The 23,987-nt window shown below is 35.7% G+C and overlaps 1 protein-coding gene across 1 annotated transcript; it reads left to right on the top strand.

Annotated features, from left to right (window-relative positions):
• The first annotated feature begins 2,531 nt into the window (after nt 1-2,531).
• LOC131057387 (monooxygenase 2-like) lies at nt 2,532-4,634 on the top strand. The gene is made up of 6 exons (XM_059220322.1): nt 2,532-2,656; nt 2,865-3,011; nt 3,107-3,172; nt 3,285-3,456; nt 3,717-3,945; nt 4,107-4,634. The coding sequence occupies exons 1-6, from the start codon at nt 2,532-2,534 to the stop codon at nt 4,463-4,465; spliced, it is 1,098 nt and encodes a 365-aa protein (XP_059076305.1). The 3' UTR covers nt 4,466-4,634.
• The last annotated feature ends 19,353 nt before the right edge of the window (nt 4,635-23,987 follow it).

The raw sequence follows: 23,987 nt of genomic DNA, 5'->3' as shown, positions 1-23,987 counted from the left end.
GATGTGTAAGATATGGCCCCAAAAGTACAAAAATAAAGGTTAACTTTGGAAGCCTAGTATGAAAATTGGTGTAGAATTTAATCAAACCACCTACAAAATTGAATAGTCCTATGAACCAACTTTCCTACAATATCTCGTTAGCCCGATTTTAACTTTGTATGACAAACTTATGAGAAAAACATTGAAGACTACCCTTTAGGGCTTGGAAGGCTTGAAGGGATCCCAAAAATGAAAAATTTCTAAAAATAACAACTTTTTGATAATAGAAAGTTTTCGAAAATAGAAACTTTCAAAAATCAAAAATTTGTTGAAACTGGAAACTTGCCAAAAACGAAATCTTTTTTAAAATGGAAACTTTCGAAAAAAAAATTCAAAGAATTCCCCAATCTCTGATTTCGATGAATTGACAGGCGATCCTCGGGTTTTTTAGCCTTCTAAGCATGATGGTGACTTTTGTTTCACACCAAAGTGCCCAAAATTTGCCTGGATTTGTGTGCCCTAAACCAATTTGACCAAATTTTTCAATTGCTTAGATTTTGATGAAACAATAGTGGATCTTGGGGTTTTTCGATATTGTGGATGCAATGGTAAGCTCTATTTGAGCCCCAAGTGCATAGAAAATCCATCTCAAGTTAGATTCTTCAAGTATACGAATAAGAAGTTGACAAAAAAGCTTTGATATGATGTAGAAGTTGATGGTCAACCATAGGAGTCAAGAATAATCTAGAAGCAAAAAAGATCAAGCAAAGATTGTATGCTCTATAACAACTAGAGAAATTTGTATTATTACACAAATAATTGAAGATTCAATATTGAAGGTATAATATTGGAGGCACACTTACAATTAATGAAAGCCTTGCTTTATAGAAAGTAAGAGATGCCCTAATCTTAAAATTAGAAGAATTAAAGCAATGCAAAGTACAAGCTAAATTAAGCTCAACTACAAGCTATAAAAGCTAACTAGAGGTGCCTCTAAGTGAACTCAAATTATAAAAAACATAACGCTTGACAAAATAAAGCACCTAAGTTTATCTTAAGTGAAAAAGCAACTAAAAAGCCTAATTAATAAATAATTAGATAATTGTCCTAAAATTTCTCCAACAATTTTCTCATTCAAGATTGCAACTAGCTTCTATATTTATATTTAATTTGATATCTTCACGTTACCCCTTTGCTTCTACAATTCAATCACCTTTTTTATACCCATTAGCTCATTTACATAAAGCTCTCGCAATCACAACAACAACAAAGCAATCATGAGGTTATATGTATCCTTATTGACTTGAAATCCTTCCGCTATCCTTTGTTTTAACTCAAACTCTTGAAATGAAAAAACTCTTTATTTTTTGACTTTTTCCTCACCTTGTTGAGTTTGATCTCCTCCTATATGATACATTTTAATAATGACAATTGCATTGCTTTTAGTTTTTTTTCTTTCTTTTAATTAATCACTGCTTTTTTTTTTTTTTAATGCACCTTAACTTACAATCTACGTGTGCCTTAAAATCACCCTATGCACTTTTGCATTCATTAAGACCCACATTTCATTTGTATCAATTGTATTTAACTTGATGGTATCCTAACAAGAAAGAACTCCAACACTCAATTATACTCCGAGAAGCACATTAGGGTATGAGTTAAAGGTCCCTTTCTTATTTGGAAAGTGTGATTCCAAAGAATGCTTAAAACCCTCGTGATATAGTTTCCTCATCGAAGAACCAATTAAATACATTAGGAACCTTTTTAATCCAGTAAACACTGGACCCTGTCAAAGTTCCCTTCAAATTTTTCCTGATGTTTAACCACGATTTTCATAGATCTGGCTCGCTTAACCGTGGTTTACATTCCACCGGTTTGCTGGTTCTGAAAGGGACCATGAAATACTGGTTCGAAGATCTGGGAAGAAAATAACAAGTCTCATAAGACAATCCAGCGTTTCTCAATCCGATTACCAGTTGTAATCAAACTTCTTTCTTATATTCAAACGCACAAGGCGGACGAGAAAACTCTCGGAGCTTTCCAGTTCGTAGTTACGGCTCCTCCCGCTTTTCTTTTGACTACCGCTGAAGATCCATTTCTTAAGTCATATATGGAGAGGATTCAATGATTGAGCATGTTACTTTAATACCTCTACATTTGCTGATTTAATGTTCAATTTTTGTATGACATTGCATTAATAGTTATTGGAGTTCTTTTGCACATCTATTGGTCTCACTTTTTTTTTTGGGTTGTTTTGGACACTTGACAAAAAACATGCTGATGTGGCATCATATTTGATGATGTGGCTCCGAAACCTTAGTTATAAGCAGAGGGACTTTAAAAAATTAGAAGTGATTTCAAATTTTAAGATTTTGAAAAGTGCAAAATTAGGGTGCACAACTACTGGATCCTCTCCCCTAATAAGATGCTAACCCAACACACTATATATTCCACAATTTGGATTAGCTTCTCACATTTTCAGCTCAGATTAACCAAAAATCTGGACACCCTCTAGGGCAGAGCTATCAGAAGATTGAAGATTTAGGATGAAAATGACCAACATGAACACGAAAAATGATAGATTCTCTGAAATATCATCGAGTGATTTGGAATCTGGAGGTATAGTTATTGTGGGAGGTGGAATTGCAGGGCTTGCCACAGCAGTAGCTCTACACAGGTACGTACGTTTTCAATGATTGTGTGTGTTCGGGTTGATTGTAGATTTAGCAAATCCTTTGGATTGTGCTAAAAAAAAGTATAATTTTCTGACGACCAGTTAGTTAAACATGTGGATTCATATATATCTAAAGTAACTTCCATATCCAAGTCATCTTCAGAGGGTTGCTGGTTATTCAGATATTAATTTTAATGTTAATAAAATGCAGGTTTGGGTTGAAGAGCTTGGTTTTGGAGAGAGCGGATTCATTGAGAACAACAGGAGCTGCATTGACCCTGATGACCAATGCTTGGAGAGCACTTGATTATCTTGGTGTTGCAAAATCAATTCGCAGGAAACATCGACAGTTGCAGAAGTATGATCATGACATACCCCAATTTTATTGTTTATGGTTTGCTTGCAGCAGTCTTTTTCCGATAAGAGCTTGGGCTTTCTGTATTGAACTTGCAGGGCACGGGTTACTTCAATTTCATCAGGATTGACCAAGGAGATCTCATATAGCAGCTGTGGGAAATCGTAAGCATGCTCAATTTTTCGATCACTGTGTTGTTATCTATATCCAATCTCATTTAACTTTCTAGTTTGTTTTAGATGGATTCGGAAGCTAAATTTTCTCTTTGCCTATCAGAGGAAATCATGAGGTTAGGACTGTGCAAAGAAGTGTTCTTCTTGGAACCCTTGCAGAAGAATTGCCTCCAGATACAATCAGATTTAACTCCAAAGTTGTTTCCATACAGCAATCTGAAAGTTCTTCCTTGATAGCAATACAATTGAGAGATGGAGCACTAATCAAAGCTAAGGTATAGTCTAAATAAACATCCTTTCTACATTAAATGAAAAACAAAAGAATAGCAGAGTCTATGAATAAAAATATAGACAGTAAGTACAAAGGGATTGAACATACATTAAAGCAGTAACTCATGGATTGCCATCAAGAAAATGTACTCAAAACCAAAGATTTTACACCAGAGAAAAACTTGGGTGCAAAATCATCAACACAATGAAGCTCATAAAGGACCAGTGGTCCATAACCATTTCAAATTTGTACTTGCATCTACAGGTATTGATAGGATGCGATGGGGTGAATTCTGTGATTGCTGAATGGTTAGGGCTTCCACCCCGTAGTCTGTCTGGGAGATCAGCCATTAGGGGATTGGCAACTTATCCTGAAGGGCATAATTTTGAGGCAAAGGTGCAGCAGTACTGGGGAGAAACTTTGAGGGCAGGTTTTGTTCCATATAATGACAAGGATGTTTACTGGTTCACAACCCAGACATCACATCCTAATGGTACAGTACTGTGCCATCTATGACCTATTGGTTTCTTTTTCGGGAACTAAGTAGATGCAAACAATTTCATGAGCTAGAATTGTGATGGTAGTTACTGCTCAAGTTACAATTTTTTTTCTTAAAATGACAATACAAAGCCTAACTAGTTTTATGTACCGCAGATTCAGAGATTTCACAAGATCCAAAGAAAATTTTGGAATTTGCAGTGGAGAAACTTGGAAGATTTCCAGAGCCAATGGTAGATATTGTAAAGAAGTCTCAGATAGACACTTTAACATTAGCCCCACTGAGCTTAAGATGGCCCTGGCAAGTATTACCAGGTCAACTGAGCAAGGGCAATGTGTGTGTTGTAGGAGATGCAATGCACCCTATGACTCCAGACTTGGGCCAAGGTGGTGGAGCTACACTTGAGGATGCGGTGGTGCTTGGAAGGTGCCCTGGAAAAGCAATGACTGCAACAGATGGTTTAGAAGATGACAAGAGGATAGAAGAAGCATTAAATAAATTTGTGGAGGAGTGACGATGGAGAGCATTTGGGCTAATAAGTGGAGCATACTTGACAGGCTTTGTGCTACAAGGGTATGGGGGGCTTCTAATGAGATTCTTGCGAAACAAGTATTTGGGTAGAAAGTTATCAGATAATATTTTGAGTCAGGCAGATTTTGACTGCGGAGAACTTGGGGCAAACTAAATGAATCACAGACTTTGCAACTGCAAAGGTGGTCCATGCAGCTATAGATGACAACAGTATAGAAGCAGCATTAAGTAACACATAGATGGTAGAAATATGACATTCAATAAGGTTGCCTTCCATATAAAGTGAAGACACGATGCAGAATAACATTTCATGGATATAATTTCTTGACGTATCTTAGGAGTTCAATATGTTTAAGCAATAATTGGCTATGCATATATGCATGAAAAAATAGCATGATTCTTAAAAATCTAGATACTTTTTGCCTCTTGGTTTAAAGACAGATGTTAAACATTTGAAGCTTCATATGACATGATTTCCTGTGTTACGGTATTCCTCAATAGTGGGATGCACTGCAATTTTGTTCTTAGAAAAAAACAATTCTCTTGCTTTGGTAAGAAGTCAATACACTCATGCATAACAAACTAACCAACCTTAAATCAAAGCAAAATCTCTGCTCCCTGCAACACAGAAAACATGGAAGTATGTCATCGTTCATGCATAGCAAACAAACTAACCTTTAATCAAAGCAAAATCTCTGCTCACCTGCAACACAGAAAGTACGGAAGTATGCCATCCTTCTATCTCTCTGGTGTGGCTCCTAAATTGTATGGAAAATCTTTCAGACAATCCCACGATCCTTATTGCAACATTATTCCATCATTCTCTGGTAGCACAACTACTCAAAACGAATTCCAAAAATATAAATCCATAGGCTGATTAAGAAAGCAGGCTCCTCGATCTGCATGACTGCAAATCATTGGGACAACTGTTTTTAACAATGAGCATTGTTTCTAGAAACTGAAATTGTACTGTCTTTATTCAAAATCTATCAAGTTTGCTTAAAACAAAATTGAATTACCATAACATTCATAAAAGGTTTAGAGCAGCCATAGACAGTGAACGATGATCTGCAGATCATCTACAAAAAGCAAAACGGAAAAAATGTGAAACGCTCAGAACTTCTCTGTGTAGTATTATTTGAAAGAAGCTTTATATTTATAAGAAAGAAAGAAGGAAGGAAAGATTTTTTTTATTGTCCATGATATCTGCCTGCAGCTCAATATAGCAATATGGGACTATCCTTACTTATTGTGGGAGGCACTTAACTGTGCTATAAACGAAGCATATGAATGACTCACAGCAACATAGCAATATGGGACTATCCCTATTTATTGTGGGAGGCACTTGACTGTGCTACAAACAAGAGATATATACCTTACCTTCCAGAAGATTTGAACTTGTGGCTTCTATTTCAAGAAAAAATAACTACCCATTAAACAAAAATACTAAATAATAATTAATAAAAAATGTTCAGTATTCCTTCATTCTTCTCCATAATGCATAATGAGAAACTACCAAACAAAAAGCTAAACAAAATTCATTAATCTTCATTCTTGCTCATAGTGAATATTATAAAAAAACTCAAGCAAGCCTCCAAATTTTTAAAGTGGATCACAAGCAAGGGGCTTTGTGAATATATTAGCTCTATGTTCCTTTATAGGACAATATACAAACTCAAGCAATCCTTGTTGAACCAACTCTCTAATGCAATCATGCTAAATTACAATAAGTTTAGTCCTATTGTAAAGCACTAAATTCTTACTCATTTGTATGGTGCTTTGGTTATCACAATACAATAATAAAGGGTCATTTTGTATTTGTTGCATATTATCTCACAATCTCCTCAACCAAGCAACCTAGCAAGCTATAAAGGCAGTGGCTTTGTACTCAATCTTTTCTATAGAAAGTGATACAATAGGTTGTGTTTTTAACTCCTAAGATAGTATTGGAAAACCAAAATTGAAGGCATAGCTAAAAGTATAATTTCAATCATCCATAGAACCAACCCAATCTAAATTTCTATATTCAGTTAATCTATTTTCTTTTTAATATGGAAAATTGAGACTATAATTCAATGTCTCCTAGAGATACCTAGGACTCTCTTAGCAACAATTCAATATATGTTTGTAATGAAATAACTTGTACGAGAGAATAATATAATAAGAAATGTTACAAATACTTGATAATAGTAAGACACTTTGAAGAGGTCTGTTGAAATGTGGTGACTGATCAGCAAGGGTTCGGAGGCAGCAGCCCCTGAGAAAATTTTTTTTACCGTTTTTCGTTGATGAAAACTGACATTGTAATAAAACCCTAAAAAGGCCGACTTTGTTTGTTGCCCTAAAAACGCATGTTATAAGCGCTTGGGATGCTTAAGGCATTGTAAGGTTGATGTACTATTTTTGCTAGATAATAAGAATGATTGGACGGCTGTGTATGGTGGACGTAACCCATTCTGAGTGTACCATGTTAAATCTCTGTGTTATCTATGTCCTGTTTTATTTCTTTATTTTTTGTATTTAAATCTGCATATAATTGTTAGTTCATATTTGCTTCGGATCTGCTTGAAACCCTAACAATTGGTACCAGAGCAAGGTTTTCTGTAAATTAGCAGGACTTTCAGATTTGAGTGGGAGCAATGGAGGATTCCAAATTCAAGGTTGAAAAGTTTAATGGCTAGAATTATCAGTTATGGAAAATGCAGATGGAGGATTACCTGTATCAAAAGGATTTGTGGCGGGCATTGGAAGGAAAGGCAAAGAAACCGACCACAATGTCAGATGAAGAGTGGGACATTTTAGATAGAAAGGCATTAGGATCCATTCGATTATGCCTTGCGCTATCTGTAGCATTCAATATAACAGAAGCAAAAACGGTTGTAGATTTGATGGCAACATTGGCTAAGTTGTATGAGAAACCCTCGACTTCGAATAAGGTATTTCTTATGAAGCATTTGTTTAATTTGAAAATGAGTGAGGGAGGATGTGTAGCGGAGCACTTAAATGAATTTAATACAATTATCAGTCAATTGTCTTCGGTAAAAATTACCTTTGCAGAAGAGGTTAGGGCTCTCTTGATTTTATGTTCTTTGCCAGAAAGCTGGAATAGCTTAGTTATGGCTGTAAGTAACTCTGTCTCTGGTAAAAATACTTTGGCATTTGATGATATTGTTGGTGTTATCCTAAGCAAGGAAATGGGAAGGAAAAGCACAGGTGAGACTTCAACATCATCGGGTAGTGTTTTGAATGTGGAGAATAGAGGAAGATCAAAGGAAAGAGGAAAAGGCCCTGAGAATGAGAAGTCATGAGGGAAGTCAAAGAAAGGATGCTCTCAATCTAGAGGAAAGAAAGATTGTCGGTACTGCGGAAAGCCTGGTCATCTAAAGAAAGACTGTTGGTCTCAGAAAAACAAAGAAGGAGACAAAAATGAAAATGACAATAAGGAAGCTAATATTGCAAGTAATACTTTATAAGATGCTTTAATCTTATGTTTGGATAATGTTAATGATTCCTGGGTAATAGATTCTGGGGCTTCATTTCATGCTACACCCCATAGAATTTTTTTTCTAGATTATGTTCAAGGTGATTTTGGACAGGTATATTTGGGTGATGATGAGCCCTGTCAAATTGTTGGAAAAGGAAAGATAAAGATCAAGTTGTAGAATGGTAATGACTGGTTTCTGCAGGAGGTAAGACATGTTCCTAATTTAAGAAGAAATTTAATTTCTACAGGGCAACTAGGTAGTGAAGGTTGCATAGTTACCTTCTCAGACAGTATGTGGAAGGTCACTAAAGGATCATTAGTAGTAGCTAAAGGTGTGAAGGTAGGCACATTATATCTATGTACTGGTAACACTTACTCTACATTAACTGCTACAGATAAAGTTACTGCAGGGACAACAACAATAAATGTTGCAAGAACAAATTCAATAATGTGGCACCATAGGCTTGGGCACATGAGTGAGAAAGGGAGGAAAAACCTTCACTCCAAAAATCTATTGCCAGGATTAAAGAAGATTGATTTAGAGTTTTGTGAAAACTGTGTTTATGGTAAACAGAAAAGAGTCAGATTTCTCAAGGTTGGGAAAGAGAAAAAGAGTGAGAAGTTAGAGCTTGTACATTCAGATGTATGGGGACTGGCTCAAGTATCATCTCTTGGTGGCTCTTGTTATTGTGTTATTTTTATTGATGACTCAACCAGAAAAACATGGGTATATTTCCTAAAACAAAAATCAAATGTTTTTGAAACTTTTAAGAAATGGAAAGCTTTGGTTGAGAATGAGACAGGAAAAAAGTTGAAGTGTCTCAAATCGGATAATGGAGGTGAGTATTGCAGCAAAGCATTTGAAGATTATTGTTCCTTAAATGGGATTCGAAAGAAGAAGACAATTCCAGGAACTCCACAGGAAAATGGTGTGTCAGAGAGAATGAATAGGACTATCATGGAACGTGCGAGGAGCATGAGATTGCATGCTGGATTGCCCTTACATTTTTGGGCAGATGTTGTACATACTGCTATCTATTTGATAAATAGAGGACCTTCAACCCCTTTGGATGGTGGTATTCCAGAGGAGGCATGGACTGGTAAAAAGGTAAATTATTCTTTTCTAAAAACTTTTGGTTGCGAATCTTTTGTCCATGTTGATAAAGAAAACAAAACCAAGCTTGATTCTAAATCTCGAAAATGTACCTTCATTGGATATGGGATAGATGAATATGGCTATTGGTTATGGGATTTTGAAAATAAGAAAATAATTAGAAGTAGAGATGTTATATTTAATAAGAAGGTTATGTATAAAGAGCAGATGCAGGAAAAGAAGCATGAACAGGACAAACAAGAATATGTGGTGTTGGATGAGATTCCTGAAAATGAAATGCCACAGGTACCTAATGCTCAGCAACAACAGATTGTCCCACAAACTCCTGCAAGTGTTAGATGTTCTACGAGGACAAGTAGACCCCCTAAAAGATTTTCTCCTTCTTTGTATTCTATTTTATTAATGGATTCTGGTGAACCAGAAGAATATGAAGAAGAAATGGAGGTAGATGCCAAACAACAGTGGGAGCTAGGCATGAAAGAGGAGATGGACTCCTTGATGAAAAATAAGACTTAGGACTTAGTCCCTTTACCTACAGAAAAAAGAGCCTTGCCTAACAAATGGGTTTATCGGCTGAAGGAGGAGGAAGGAGGTCAGAAAATATATAAGGCTAGACTTGTGGTAAAAGGTTTTGCATAGAAAAAGGGTATAGATTATGATGAAATATTTTCTCTAGTTGTAAAAATGACTTCAATTAGAACTGTACTTAGTCTTGTGGCTGCAGATGATTTACATCTTGAACAATTAGATGTCAAAATAGCTTTTCTCCATGGAGATTTAGAGGAGAAAATTTACATGTTGCAACCACAGGGATATGAGGTCAAAGGGAAGGAGAACTTGGTGTGCAGGTTAAAGAAAAGTCTGTATAGCCTAAAACAAGCACCCCGACAATGGTATTTAAAATTTGATAGTTTCATGGCTGAACATGGTTATCATAGATGTCATTCTAATCATTGTGTATATTTTAAGAGATTTGATCATGGCAGTTATATTATCCTATTTCTTTATATTGATGACATGCTTGTTGCTGGGTCTAACATGCAACATATAAATGATCTTAAATAGAAATTAGCCAGGTCATTTGCTATGAAGGATTTGGGTGCAGCTAAGCAAATTCTCGATATGAGGATTACATGGGATAGGAAAAATAGAACCTTGAATTTGTCCCAAAGTGACTATATAAAGGTGTTGAAAAGATTTAACATGCAGGATGCAAAAACAGTTAGTACACCTTTGGCTAGTCATTTCAAATTGATTAAGGAGATGTGCCCAAAGGCACAGGAAGAGGTTAATAAAATGTCTAGCATCCCGTATTCATCAGTTGTTGGCAGTCTGATGTATGCAATGGTATGTACAAGGCCAACTTTTGTACATGCAGTGGGAGTTGTGAGCAGGTTTATGAGTAATCCGGGTATGGAACATTGGAATGCTATGAAATGGATTCTTCGATATTTGAAAGGAACTACTACGAAGGCATTATGTTTCAAAGGATCTAATGTTGCTCTGAGTGGATTTGTTGACTGATCTGGTGGGTGATAATAAGAAAGATTGGATGACTATGTATGGTGGACGTAACCCATTCTGGGTGAACCACGTAAATCTTTGTGTTATCTATGTCCTGTTTTATTTCTTTATCTTTTGTATTTAAATCTGCATATAATTGTTAGTTCATATTTGCTTCGGATCTGTATAAACCCAATCTAAAAGTATAATTTCAATCATCCATAGAACCAACCCAATCTAAATTTGTATATTCAGTTAATCTATTTTCTTTTTAATATGGAAAATTGAGACTATAATTCAATGTCTCCTAGAGATACCTAGGACTCTCTTAGCAACAATTCAATATATGTTTGTAATGAAATAACTTGTATGAGAGAATAATATAATAGGAAATGTTACAAATACTTGATAATAGTAAGACACTTTGAAGAGGTCAACCTTCAAAAGTATCCAAGAATAACCTAATTTGCAATATGATGATAATAACTAAATTATAGCTATTATATATCCTATACTTACGCCTTCAATGCAACCCAAATGAGCTATTTACCTACGTAAGACTATATTACTTAATTAAGAGTTAAGATAGCCACAAGTTGATTATGCATAATCTTATGTACACTATTGGATTAAGGACATAGCATTCCCCTCCACTTCACATGAGCACTATCCTCAATATTGGTTAATTATAGCTATTTCTATACAAAATCTTCTCTCCATCACATGGTATCTTTAATACATAAATTCTTCAATTGAATGACATACTTTGTGATTGTCCTAGTCCTCAACTTATTTGTGCATGTCTAGAGAACAAACTCTAGATCCAAGATAATTAATAGTTCTTCATCTAGCTTTGCAAACATTGTTTGTATGAATTTTTTTATCAATTACTTCAAACAAGAAACATGAAAGATGGATATATCTTTGTTATTGGGAGCCATTCAAGCTTGTAAGCTACACTACAAATATTTTGTAAAATGTAGTATGGACCATAATATTTTCATGATAATTTGTTCATTTTTATTTATTATTTTAATGAAATTTGATTATAAGATTGCAATCTCAAGAAAAGCCAATCATCTACTTCAAAAATATTGTCATTATAGTTGTTGGTTGCCTTGTTTCTTCATTCAATTTTGTACCATGGCTAAATTCTACTTAGCTTTGAAAATATTTGTTGTTGATTAATGTTGTCTTTTACACTCTGACCTCTTGGTATCACCTTCGATGGTGATGTGAAGGATGGGGATTCTATCCAACATAATTCCATAAATAGGGACACTAGAGATTTTGAAGTAACTAACTGATCAAATGCTAAAATTCCAACATCTTGACAAATCTATTCTCAACATCTCAAAACTTTCATCACAAAATCTAATCAAATATGATAAAAATCTAATTAAACATCACATCAAATGTATATTTTTTAATTTCTAATGCCAATTTATGTAATTAAAACAATACTATACATAAATATCACATTTCAATTCATTTATTATATTTTTTTTAATTTTCAATACCAATTTATTTATCTAACACAATACCAATATTGTGAGTGCATTTGACAGGTATTAAATATTTCCAATGCCGAAAAATTAGGTTCTGTCGGAATTTGTTCGCATATTTTTCAACGAACTATGCTGTTTTTCTCATCAGAAACTTTACGTGAGCCTTTCGCCATGGTTTCAACTTTAAAAAAATTAGGAATTAAAAAATTAATATCATTGGGTATACATGTATAACATACATTATAATGGTAAGCATGATGCAACAGTGCCTCTTAAATGGCAAGATGTTTATTTGCTGTGTTTTGCAGGTAGTCAGGGATATCTTCCAACAGCAGATACATTTAGAAAAGCAATTTATATAGTGGAAATAGGTGGAAATGATTTCAGCTATAGTTACATGAACCTCAAACTCACCCCTGCCCAACTCAAGCAGACTATTATGCCCATTGTGGCAAAGGGTGTTGCAAATGCTGTCAAGCACTACCGATTGTTTGTGGGTCTGCTTTCATGGAAGATTTTTCAATGGTGTATTGGCGGGCTCATGGCGGATTCGAACCAAGGCTAGGCAGGGGGTATGGTAGGCCATGGAGTCCCCGACGATACTCTTCCAGAGATTATGGAGGGCTGGTTGTAAAGAGACCCCATAGAAATCAAGGCTTTCAGAAATCAGTGCATTTTCAAACTCGACATTCATATCATATGCCCTCGAATGCATAGGGAAAGAAGAATCAGACCTTTCAAAGGCATTCCTAGCTGGGTTCTAATACTCAGGCCGTAAGCTCTCGAAAATAATTAAGCTTGGACTCCTGGGCCAAGAAAGTGGCAACAAGCCCAAATAATATCCCAATCTCAACTAGGGTTCAGAAATGCTCTGCATCCAACACACCTCTGGTCCACAATCATGATGGTCATCGCCAAAATAAGTAAGCTTACCCTTTAGCCGCACCTACCCTTCCTTTCAGGAGCACCAAGGTATCGGGTTTTTAAAAACCATCTTTTTATCGACCGACTCCTGACTTTGTATGCAAGGATCAGAAATGGAGCGGGAAATCCATGGGTAGAAAAATTTTTGTTCTACCTTCCGAATCCATGAACCCCATGATTGCCCGATTCAAAGAAAATGCCTTTTTTGCACAATGGTGTGGTATAGGCAGGAATAGCAAAGACAGAATCTCTTGGTGGATGTCCTCATTTCTAGGTTTGATCACAATCAGATAGCTGCAGAATGATTTCTTTCTTCTAGATTGTGTTGACTCATCCCTAAAGAAAGCAATCACGGAAGGTTGTCTTTTGTTCTTCCAAGGGTCATCATTCAACTTTATAAATTGGAAACTAGGCTTTGACCTGGCGAAACATAGATTTGAGAAATCCCCTATTTGGTTGTCTTTAGTGGGCCTCCCATTTGAGTTTTGGTGCCCGGAGGCTTTGCTGAAAATAGGTGATGCTTTAGGATCCCTAGTGGGTATTGAGGAGGATTTTTGAAAGGTCTTAAAGGAGATGTAGCAAATATCTATGTGGAGATTGACCTTAAAAAATGCTTCTATAGCGACCTAGAAATTATTTCAAAAATGGGCAGATGGAAACAGAAAGTGAGAAGGCTAGGAAAGGAAATCCCTGGCAAATGTATCCTTCGAAACCAAATAATCAAAAATAGCTCAATGGCAGCCTCAATGGGTGCTATCCACCTCACACACCAGCCTGAAGAGCGAACTACTTTGGAGTAAGAAGGTCAGAAGTTGGTCAGGGTTCAGGATAATCTATTGGCTCCAACTACAGTGGTTGTAGACCAGGTAGGCAAGAATGTCAGTCAACAGTTTCAAGATAGAGGTCATGTTTCCTCTTCGATGCCTTCAGCTCCTCTAGACCCACATATGCTTCACACTCCTAGACCAAATCACCTCCCTAAATAGACTCAAGGCGATTTGATGCATTGCAGTATAGGTATGGTCTCCCCGACTTCTCCTCCTTCTCCTTTTAGTTGTCCTCCTCTCATTCTCTCCCCAATTGTTAAGATGCAGTCTCAAAAAGCGGTTAGAAGCCTATTTGGTCAAAAAAAAACTCCTTCCCTCACCAAAGGAGCTTTTAACATCTTTTCCCAACCTCCTATTAAGGTTCCAAAAAAGAAAAATAGTTTAAGGCGAAATAAGCATAAAGGTTCCCTTCAACAAGTTAAACCTAACAAAAAACCCATGCAAATTGCTAAAATCCTGCAGGAAGAGGAGGTAATTGAAAATGATCTTAAAGGTGATTTGGAAGAGGACCACAAGCCTCTTCTATCTGATGGTGAGATTTACTCTCCCTCAGAATTACCCTCTGCAAAACAGTTTCTTAATCTATCGATGGATAGTCCAAATCCATTCATGTTATCCTCGACTTTAGCTCCTCAAGATCTGGGCTTCTCTTTAGACCAGAATGCTAAGAACCATCTTCAGGATCTAATGGTTCAGGATGAAGATCTGGACACAATTTTAGACACCCCCCTAGCAGTCCTGTACTCTCACGTCAAGGAAAAAAGGAAACTAGGCCTGCATCAGAAAAAAAAAAAAGAGGGATTGGTAAAACCAAACTTTGGCTCTTCCCCTCCTAAGAAGGGTTGCAAATCGCTTATTGAAGCCAAATCTTTAGATGGTGTTGCGGAGAATCAATCAAAACTTCAAGATCTTTGGAAAGTAGGGAAGGGGAATCCCCTTCCTGAACAACAATTAAAATCTTATCCTGGAATGCTAGGGGCCTCAATGCCTCTAACAAACAAAGGGTGATCAAAAGGAGGATTCTTTTGGTCAGTGCGGATATTATTTTTTTGAAAGAAACTAAACTGGATAGTATACAAGCAGTCACATTTGGAAGTGGAATTAGCTCCCTATTTCATACGTCCTCACAAGTGACAGTGGATTCAGAAGGGGCTTCAGGAGGCTTAATAGTAGTTTGGAAGCCTTCCCAAGTTAAAGTTGACGATATTGCTTCAAATAGAAATTGGATCCTGGCTAAAGTTTTCCATCTTTAATCTAATACAACCTTCTTTGTTATAAACACTTATAGCCCAGTTTCCCCCCTCAAAAAATGACTCTTATGGTCTTCCTTAGATGAAGTCTTGTCTTCATTAACTAAGGAACAACTCTTTATAGGAGGAGACTTCAATGCTATTAGAAGAGCTTCTGATAAAAGGAGAGGATTAATCCGCTTAGGTGGATCTCAACAGAACTTCAATGACTGGATTGATAGGAATGGTCTGATGGAAATAGACTCAGGTGACTTATTCACTTGGACAAATAGAAGGAAAGGATTTAGCAACATAGCAGAAAAAATAGATAGATTCTTTTGGCAAGGAGATCTGAGGTGCTTTTCATTCTCCCCCTCTTGCTCTATCATTCCCTACTCAGGATCAGATCATTATCCCATATTTCTCTCCTTCCTTGGAAATAAGGAAAGCTAAAGAGCCCCATTCAGGTTTGAGAACATGTGGATGAAGGACCCAAACTTTCTCACTTTGATAGAAAACTGGTGGAAGGAAGCATTGGTTGAAGGCTCAAAACTCTTTTGCTTTACTGCTAAGTTGAAAATTGTTAAGCAGAAATTGCCTCAATGGAACTCCCAGCACTTCAAAAATATCTTCTCAACAAAAAGATCAATAAAAGAAAGAATGGCAACACTAAATTATAAGATCATCCTGGAAGGAATGGAGCAGGAATCCTTCCAACAAGAAAAGATACTCCTATTGGAATATGAGGATAATTTTTCTAAAGAAGAAATATTCGGGAAACAGAAATCTAGAGAGAATTGGCTTAGAATGGGAGAAAAAAATACCAAGTTCTTTCACAATGTAACAAAGATTAGAAGGGGTAAGAATTGGATATCAAAATTGGAGTCTAAGGATAACCAAACCACAGAGGACCCTGATGAGATTAAAAAGGAAATTACCACTTTCTTCTTTAATCTTTTAAATAATCTAGATGGATCTCAATTGTTGAAGAAAAGAAAGATGTTGGAAGTGATCCCCAAGATTATCATAGATGAGAAGAATCAAAATCTTAATGAGAGAATAAAGTTGGATGAAGTATTTCAAACCCTTAATCAACTGCCCTCGGGTAAAGCTCCTGGCTTGGATGGTTTCCCTGTGGACTTCTTTAAGAAGTGTTGGCATATTTTAGGTCAAGATCTTGTGGATGCTCTATAATGCTCAAGAAGATCAGGAAGAGTTCTTAAGGAAGTAAACAACACATTTATTGCCCTCATCCCAAAGAAGGAGAATGCATTAAACCTAGGAGATTTCAGACCTATTTCTCTTTGCAATACAATTTATAAAATCCTTTCAAAATTCATGACAAACAAAATGAAGCCCCTCATGGAATCTATTATATCATAAGAACAAATAGGGTTTGTAGTAGGCCGCTCAATTCTTGATGGAGCTATAATAGCACAAGAAGCAATCCACACTCTCTAAAGCACAAAAAGACCAGGTATGATGATTAAAGTAGATGTGTCAAAAGCTTATGATAGTGTAGATTGACGCTTCTTTTGCAAGGTTATGCAAGCTTTTGGCTTTGCAAAACATTGGATTGACTGGGTATTTGAATGCATTTCCACTCCGAAATTTTCAATCTTGGTAAATGGGAAACCAAAAGGTTTTTTCTCCTCTTCAAGGGGAATCAAATAAGGAGATCCTATCTCTCCTTTTCTCTACATTATAATGGGGGAGGTATTGGGAAGGACAATTAAAAAAAGCCATATGAAATTTTTTTAGAGGGAATCAAAGTAACTAGAAACTTTGCAGTCACACACCAGCAGTTTGCAGATGATAATCTCCTTCTGGGGGCAGCAAAAATCAAAGATGCAACCCATCTAAAACAGATTCTAGATACCTTCGAGAAAGCTTCAATCCAAATAAGAAACAAGGATAAGTCGAAGGTCTATTTCTTCTCTACCTCTAAACTCTTGCAGTCTAAAATACTTAGAATTATGGATTGTAGTGAAGGATCCCTTCCTTGTATCCATTTGGGTATCCCAATAGAACAAGGCATGAGGAATACTCAATCTTGGGATCCTCTTAAGCTTAAAGTAGAACAAACCTCAAATTCTTAGAAAGGGAAATGGTTGTCTTGGGCGGGGAGACTAGTGATGATTCAAGCAGTGATCTCGGCTCTGCCCATTTATCTATTATCCATCCTATCCCTCTCATCAAGTGCCAATTCTTTTTTAATTAAGAAGATGAGAAACATTTTTTGGCAAAATATTGAGGAGAAACATAAATTTTCTTTAATTTCATGGGAAAAAATAATCAAGCCTAAGATCCTAGGGGGTTTAGGCATTAAGGATCTCAAATTGCAAAACAAAGCTTTATGGACCAAACTAGTATGGAAGTTCATTAAGAATCCCAACATCACATGGGCTAGAATGCTAGCAACCAAGTATTTACCTGATCAAGATCCTCTCAATCTTCTAAGAGCAGACACATTCCCCAAGGGATCGAGAACCTGGAATTTTATAATCTCTTGCACAAATCTGATTTTAGAACAGATCACATGGGACATCCGAAATGGATTATCAAGCCTTTTTTGGGAGGATTCTTGGGGAGGCTACCCATCTATTGTGAGTTCCCTTAACATACCTATAACAGAGAACTGGCTTAAGCATCATTGGGGTGTCAGAGTGAGAGATTATCTGATTGAGGATGGCTCACCCAAGTCTCAAAGCTGGAGGTGGAAATCATTGGAAGGAATTCCAACCTCAGGGGATGAACTAGATCAATTGTCAGAGCTCTTAAAAGCAAGAATATCAATCCGAGAAGAGGGAATGATTCTTTAATATGGGTATCTTCTAAAATAGGGCACTACAATCCTAAATATGGTTATAGAGTGCTAGTTAGCAACACTGTTCAGGATCAACAAGATATTCCGAAGAAGTTATTTTGGAGCTCTAAAGTCATTCCTAAGGCATGGATCTTTGCATGGCTAGCCTATCAAAGGAAGATCTTAACTATAGAAAAGTTCACAAAAATGGGGTATGCAGGACCTTCTAGGTGCATCATGTGTAAAGCTCAGTCAAAGACATTGGATCATCTACTACTCAACTGCCCCTTTGCATCTAAATGTTGGTGATGGCTCTGTGCTAAACTTGGGCTAATCACAGCCTTGCCAAATGACATTAAATCCCTTTTTCAAAGTTGGCCTTTTCCAAGTAAGGAGAGCACCTTGAGCATAATTATGGAAGTATCCCCATCATGTGTAGTCTAGGAAATTTGGAAGGAGAGGAACCGTAGGTTATTTGATGATAAATCCAGAAGGTTAGAAACAATCCTAAATTCAATTGAATTGGTTATAGTGGATACAGTCAATTGCAAGACAACCTTCTCTTTGGAACCACCTAAAGATTTCTCCTCATGGTATGAAAGCATTAGGAAAAATTGGTATGGAATTAGGATTCCTCCCTCCTTTGGGCAAAAAGACAACATGAGGAAGGCTGCTACCTGTTCCCCACCAAATCCTGGCTGGCTAAAACTAAATTTTAATGGTGCTTCTAGAGGCAATCTGGGTCCTTCAGGCATAGGATATGTAATTAGAGACCACACAGGAGCAATTCTAGGGAAAATGGCAAAGCCGATCCCTCCGGACACAAACAACATAGCAAAATTCAAAGCATTGCAATTTAGATTGATAGATTGCATAAAGCATGGCTTAAAAAACATTTTAGTGGAGGGTGATTCAAAGATAAAAATAAATGCAATCAAGAGGAAAAAAATCTCCAAATTGGAGATTGCAGGGAATCTTAGACAATATAATTGCAAGCCTGGATAGAATTGAAAAATATGAAGCAAAGCACATATATAGAGAAGCAAACTTAGAGGCAAATGCTCTTTTGAAAATTGTTGCTCAAGGAACCTACATTTACAGGTGGGATCAGGGAAATTTGCCTACTACCCTAGCATACCATTTCACTTGACAGGTAAAGGCCCTAAAGGATACCAAGTTCAAATGCAAGAGACTCTCTCAGGAAAGTACGAAAGCTAGTTAAAAAGCTTTCATTAATAGGGCAAACATTAAATTTTAACTTTGCGGTCAAGTGAAATGGCTACCTCAATTTCAAATTCAAACTTAACTATTTTGGGTAGAGTGGGCTCGTATTCTGTGACGTCATCCAAATCGTAGATATGAGCTAAGCCTTCCCTAAATCATTTTACAAGGCCTACCTAGCAAACTATCAAATCCAATTATGGTTCGTGTGGCCTAAACGAGAGATTTGGCATGTCGAGGACAAATATCCCTCGCCACCTTAGCTGGCGAATTAAATGCAAATCTGTCCCTCATCATTTGGCATAAAAGAGTGTGCCCACCTATTTCTCTGTATTACCTTCTGCATATTGATATCAATCTCTTTCGAGTTGATCTCAGAGCTCTGGTTTTCATTTCCTTTCTTGTTTGCTATCCTGCATTGCCAATCATGTGGAGAGAGCCTCCTTTTGGATTCATAATGAGCGTTTATCCTAGGCCCATCTCCTGTTTTGGTGCAGATACTTCAATTTCCCTCTCGGCCTCAACACACCAAGTCTCATTTAGAAAAATAATAGACCTAAGTCTCAAGCGCCTTCTCCTTTACTCAGATTTCCCTGTCATATTGGCAGTCAAGATGATCTTGGGTAGTGGGCATCTAAACAGAGATGAGTATCCATGGGACAACACTAGCATTTCCTCCAAGTTTGTTGCCTCATTATTGGATTTAAAACTTGCAAAGCAGGCAGTTTGGAGCCTTACGAAGAAGCTATTCCCAAAAGAGGTTACCCAAGAGCTCCAAGAAATCCTAAACAAGGCAATCCATGATTCTGGGGCTCCCCGATCAGGTGACAAAATCCTATTTAATGCTCATGGAGAACTAATTAACTACTATCCTTTCTTGCTCAACTTGAAAGGAAAGGATTTGGATAGGCACAGGTTATTTACTGGAGTTGGCCTTGGTTACCTTAAAAGGCAATTTTTGGGGGGAAATTCAGAAGACCAGGGTAGAGAGGATAACCTAATTCAATTTGCTAGACTCAACGACATTCTGCCTATGAAAGAAGAAGATGAGAATCCTCGAGAAGAGCAAGCATGCAGGGGTGGAGCTAGCAGGGGTCATTACGGGTCTAGACGTGGCTGTGGGAGGGGCCACCCTCTAAGCAGAGACTATGGGAGAGCAAGGAACACGACCCTTCAATCTGATGCCAACAATGAAACTGCAAGCTAGGTCCCTCATTGAGTTTTGTATAATTTTTTTTACTGTTTTAGACTCTCAAGTGAGTAATTTTAGCTTTAATAAGTATAATCTTTGTTAATAGGGCAGTAAAGCATCTTCCATTTAGACTCTTATAGTTTTTAAAAAAAATAAATCTTAAGACTTCATATGTTATACTCGAAAGGACACTATATGTTTACTATGGTTTGCTTGCCTGGTTTCTTTCCTTCTTGATTTTCTCAGAAGGCACACAAATGCTTCCAGCATGAATTTTGTTAATTATCTATTAGTTATGTCAGCTCTATAATTTTTTGCATAATTAATATAAATCTGGCCCTGCCTTTACCGATCAAAAAAAAAACATACATTATAATGGTAACTCCATATGAGGTATATGTTGGCTTTAAGAGTCACCCAAGAAAATGTATCCATAACTAGGAAAATAATGCTTAACATGGACATTGAAATTGCAGGGTTCCATGGGGATGTGTCCCCACCCCTAGCGCCTACATCCCCATCTGCTAATGCTATTTGGGGATGGCAGGACATTTGGGGATGTCACTTGCCATCCCCCACTTAGAAAATTTGTCGAAATGCAAGAAATATTCTTGAATTATGTGAGGACACCTAGCTATCTCGGGGATGACCAGGTCTGTGTAAGGGGATAGTCAAGTGTCCCCCACAACTACAAGATGTTTTGTCAACTGATTTTTTTAAAAGAAAATTCTTTTTTTTTCTAATTGGTTTAAAGGTGGTGTTGGGGACCCACAATCAGGAATGGTCAAGCTACCATCAAGGATGATCCAATTCATGAAGAGAGTGATAATGACATAGATGGTTGTGAATCTTTGGATATTGATAGATTGAATGAGGCTTAGTCTCATAGATTGTTGTATTTTGATGTTTGAAACTTTGAGTTACTTTAATAGCAAAAAAAAGTCATATTTTGCACTATAAATGCATTTTCTTTTTTAATTCATCTTTTCAATCATCCAAAAAAAAATGTAATTAATTTAGAGATTGGAGGTAAGTGACTAATCATATCATAAAAATTCAACATCTTGACAAATGTATTTTGACATCTCGAAAAATTTATTGCAAAATCTAATCAAATATTGTGAAAATCTAATTAAATATCACAATTACATTTATTTTGATTTTATATTTTTTTAATTATTTTTTAATTCTAATACCAATTTATGTAATTAAAAGAATACTATATCACATTTAAATTTATTATTGTGTGCTTTGATTTTCCAATGCCAATTCATCTAACACAATACCAACATTGTATGGGCATTTCACCAGTGTTGAAGCAACAATTGTAGGGAGATTAGTTTTGGTTCATTTCATTTAAATATATGTGAGTCTACTAATATTCTTTGTCAAGGTTTCCTAATATTTTTTTTGTAGACTCTAGTTTTTTTTTCTCATTAGCATCACAGAAAGCACAATCTTGAGAGGTGAGTCTTTCGTCATGGTTTCGATGATTTTTTTAACGAATCCATATATGGCCAAATAATTTTTTATTTTATCATTATCTATTAAATAAAGGCATTGATTCTATGGTCTTTTTTTCATTTATTTTTCTTTCAATTGTATGTGGTCTTGTAAATGATGCTCCATTCAAAGCCTATCTTTTCCCAATCTTGCTCAACTTACATTGAAAACTCTAAAATATACATTACTTTTTTTTATCATTAGGATTATAATTTAGCTCTAGCTCATTTGAATTCATAATGAAAAATGAACATGAGGAATTACAAACCTCAAAATATAAAGAAGCCTCCAAGATTGAAATAGATAACAATTTACAAAATTTTGTACACTACTGGCTATCATTTTGGGTATAAGCACAAACATGTCTTACATTTCAGGGCAACTAGATAATTTAGGCTAAAATAATTTTGGTTGAATATGTTTCGACCAGAAGTGTTTCATAGACACATGACGTTGAAGCGACACTATAGTTTTGATCGAAACACTTTTCTATAAAAACTAAACCCAAATTTAATTTTTTTCCTTAGTAGAATTTTGGTAGATGAGAAATTTTAATGTGTGGTTTCGGTTGAAACTATCTATGTGGCATCCAAATCATCATTTTTCAGTGAATTCTAAAACTTTTCACTTCTATTGTATTTTTCTATAGGCAAGATATTTTTTTTCAAAAATCTAAAAATACCCTTTTGTAGAGCTAAAAGTCAAGAATCTAGAAATATAATGTTTTGATTAATTTTAATATGTTTTATTCTTAAAATATTGCAAGTAATTTTTTTAAAATTTGAGAAGAGGTTGATTTGAAATTTAAAAAAATATATTAAATCATATTAAAATATGTTACAAAATATATTTTTCATTAGAGGAGAGAATCTTATCCAAAAGGGTATAATTTGTTTTTTGATAATGATAAACTAAATAGAAAATAAATGACACTGAATGAAAACTATCAAATTCAGCTTTGTTGGACTTTAAAATGTTATTACGAGGAAAATATACATCAATTTTAATTTTTCTTTTTTTTTGGACTACATATGTGTGTCATATATTTGGGAAATTGAAATTAGAAAAAAAATACATGTGTTTTCATTTTTTTTGGTGACATCAACTGGACCCCCTAATTTTTAGCGATAAATAATCTCTCTTTAAAAATATTAAAAATATCAATTTAAAAAATAAAATAAAATAAACATGCATAAACTTCATATATTTCTACATTTCATCAGTTTACGTCATTTTGATATTCAAATTAGAAATACCACTTCTATGCGATTGAAGTTGAATAGTTTTAATTGTGTTGGCCACTTCCTTTATAAAAGTGTGAAACAAGTTTGTGATTTTACTCTTTTGTCATGCAAACTGTTGCCATTAACTAAAACTAAAAAAATTACATATGATTTAGAATAGACAATATAAAGAATTGCTGAAAATTCTTCATGATTGATAACATTGGTAGATGTCAAAGATGAGAATAATATGATTTGTTCCTAGCATATTTTTCAAGAACCAAAAAAACTTGACATATATCACCTAAGATTGTAATATCATTGGGTATAAATGCATAACAATCATTATAACTACAACTTCAAATGAGGTACCTATTGGATTTTGGAGAAAATTATATTCCACTTAATAGTCACCTAAGAAAATGTCTCCATAACTAAGAAAAGAATGCCTAACATTGAGGCTAGAAGTTTGGGGATATCCCCCTAACCTACAAAATATACCAAAATATCAGAAATGCTTCTAAATCACACAGGTTCAATCAAGAACGTCTAAGGGGATGGTCAAGCGCCCCTCATATCTGCAAGACATTTTGTCAATCAAAATTTTAGGAAAAATATTTTATCTAAAATTAATTGGTTCTAAGGTGGTGTTGGTGTCTCACAATCAAGAATGGTCACACTACCATTGGATTATCCGATTCAAGCAGAGAATGATAATGACAAAGATGGTTTTGAATATATGGATATCAATAGCTCAAATAAGGCTTAGTATCATAGATTGTTGTATTTTGATGTTTTGGACTTTAAGTTACTTTAAGAGTTAAAAAAGTCCTAATTTGGTATTGGTATTTTGATGTTTTGGACTTTGAGTTACTTTAAGAGTCAACAAAGTGGTCACCCCAATTATCAAAACTATGAGCATGGCTTCAATATCAGTTATGCCCATGATCAAAATGCCCATCAAAACTACC

Source organism: Cryptomeria japonica, chromosome 5, assembly GCF_030272615.1.
Source record: "Cryptomeria japonica chromosome 5, Sugi_1.0, whole genome shotgun sequence".
NCBI lineage: Eukaryota > Viridiplantae > Streptophyta > Pinopsida > Cupressales > Cupressaceae > Cryptomeria > Cryptomeria japonica.
This window is presented reverse-complemented; position numbering and strand designations above follow the sequence as displayed.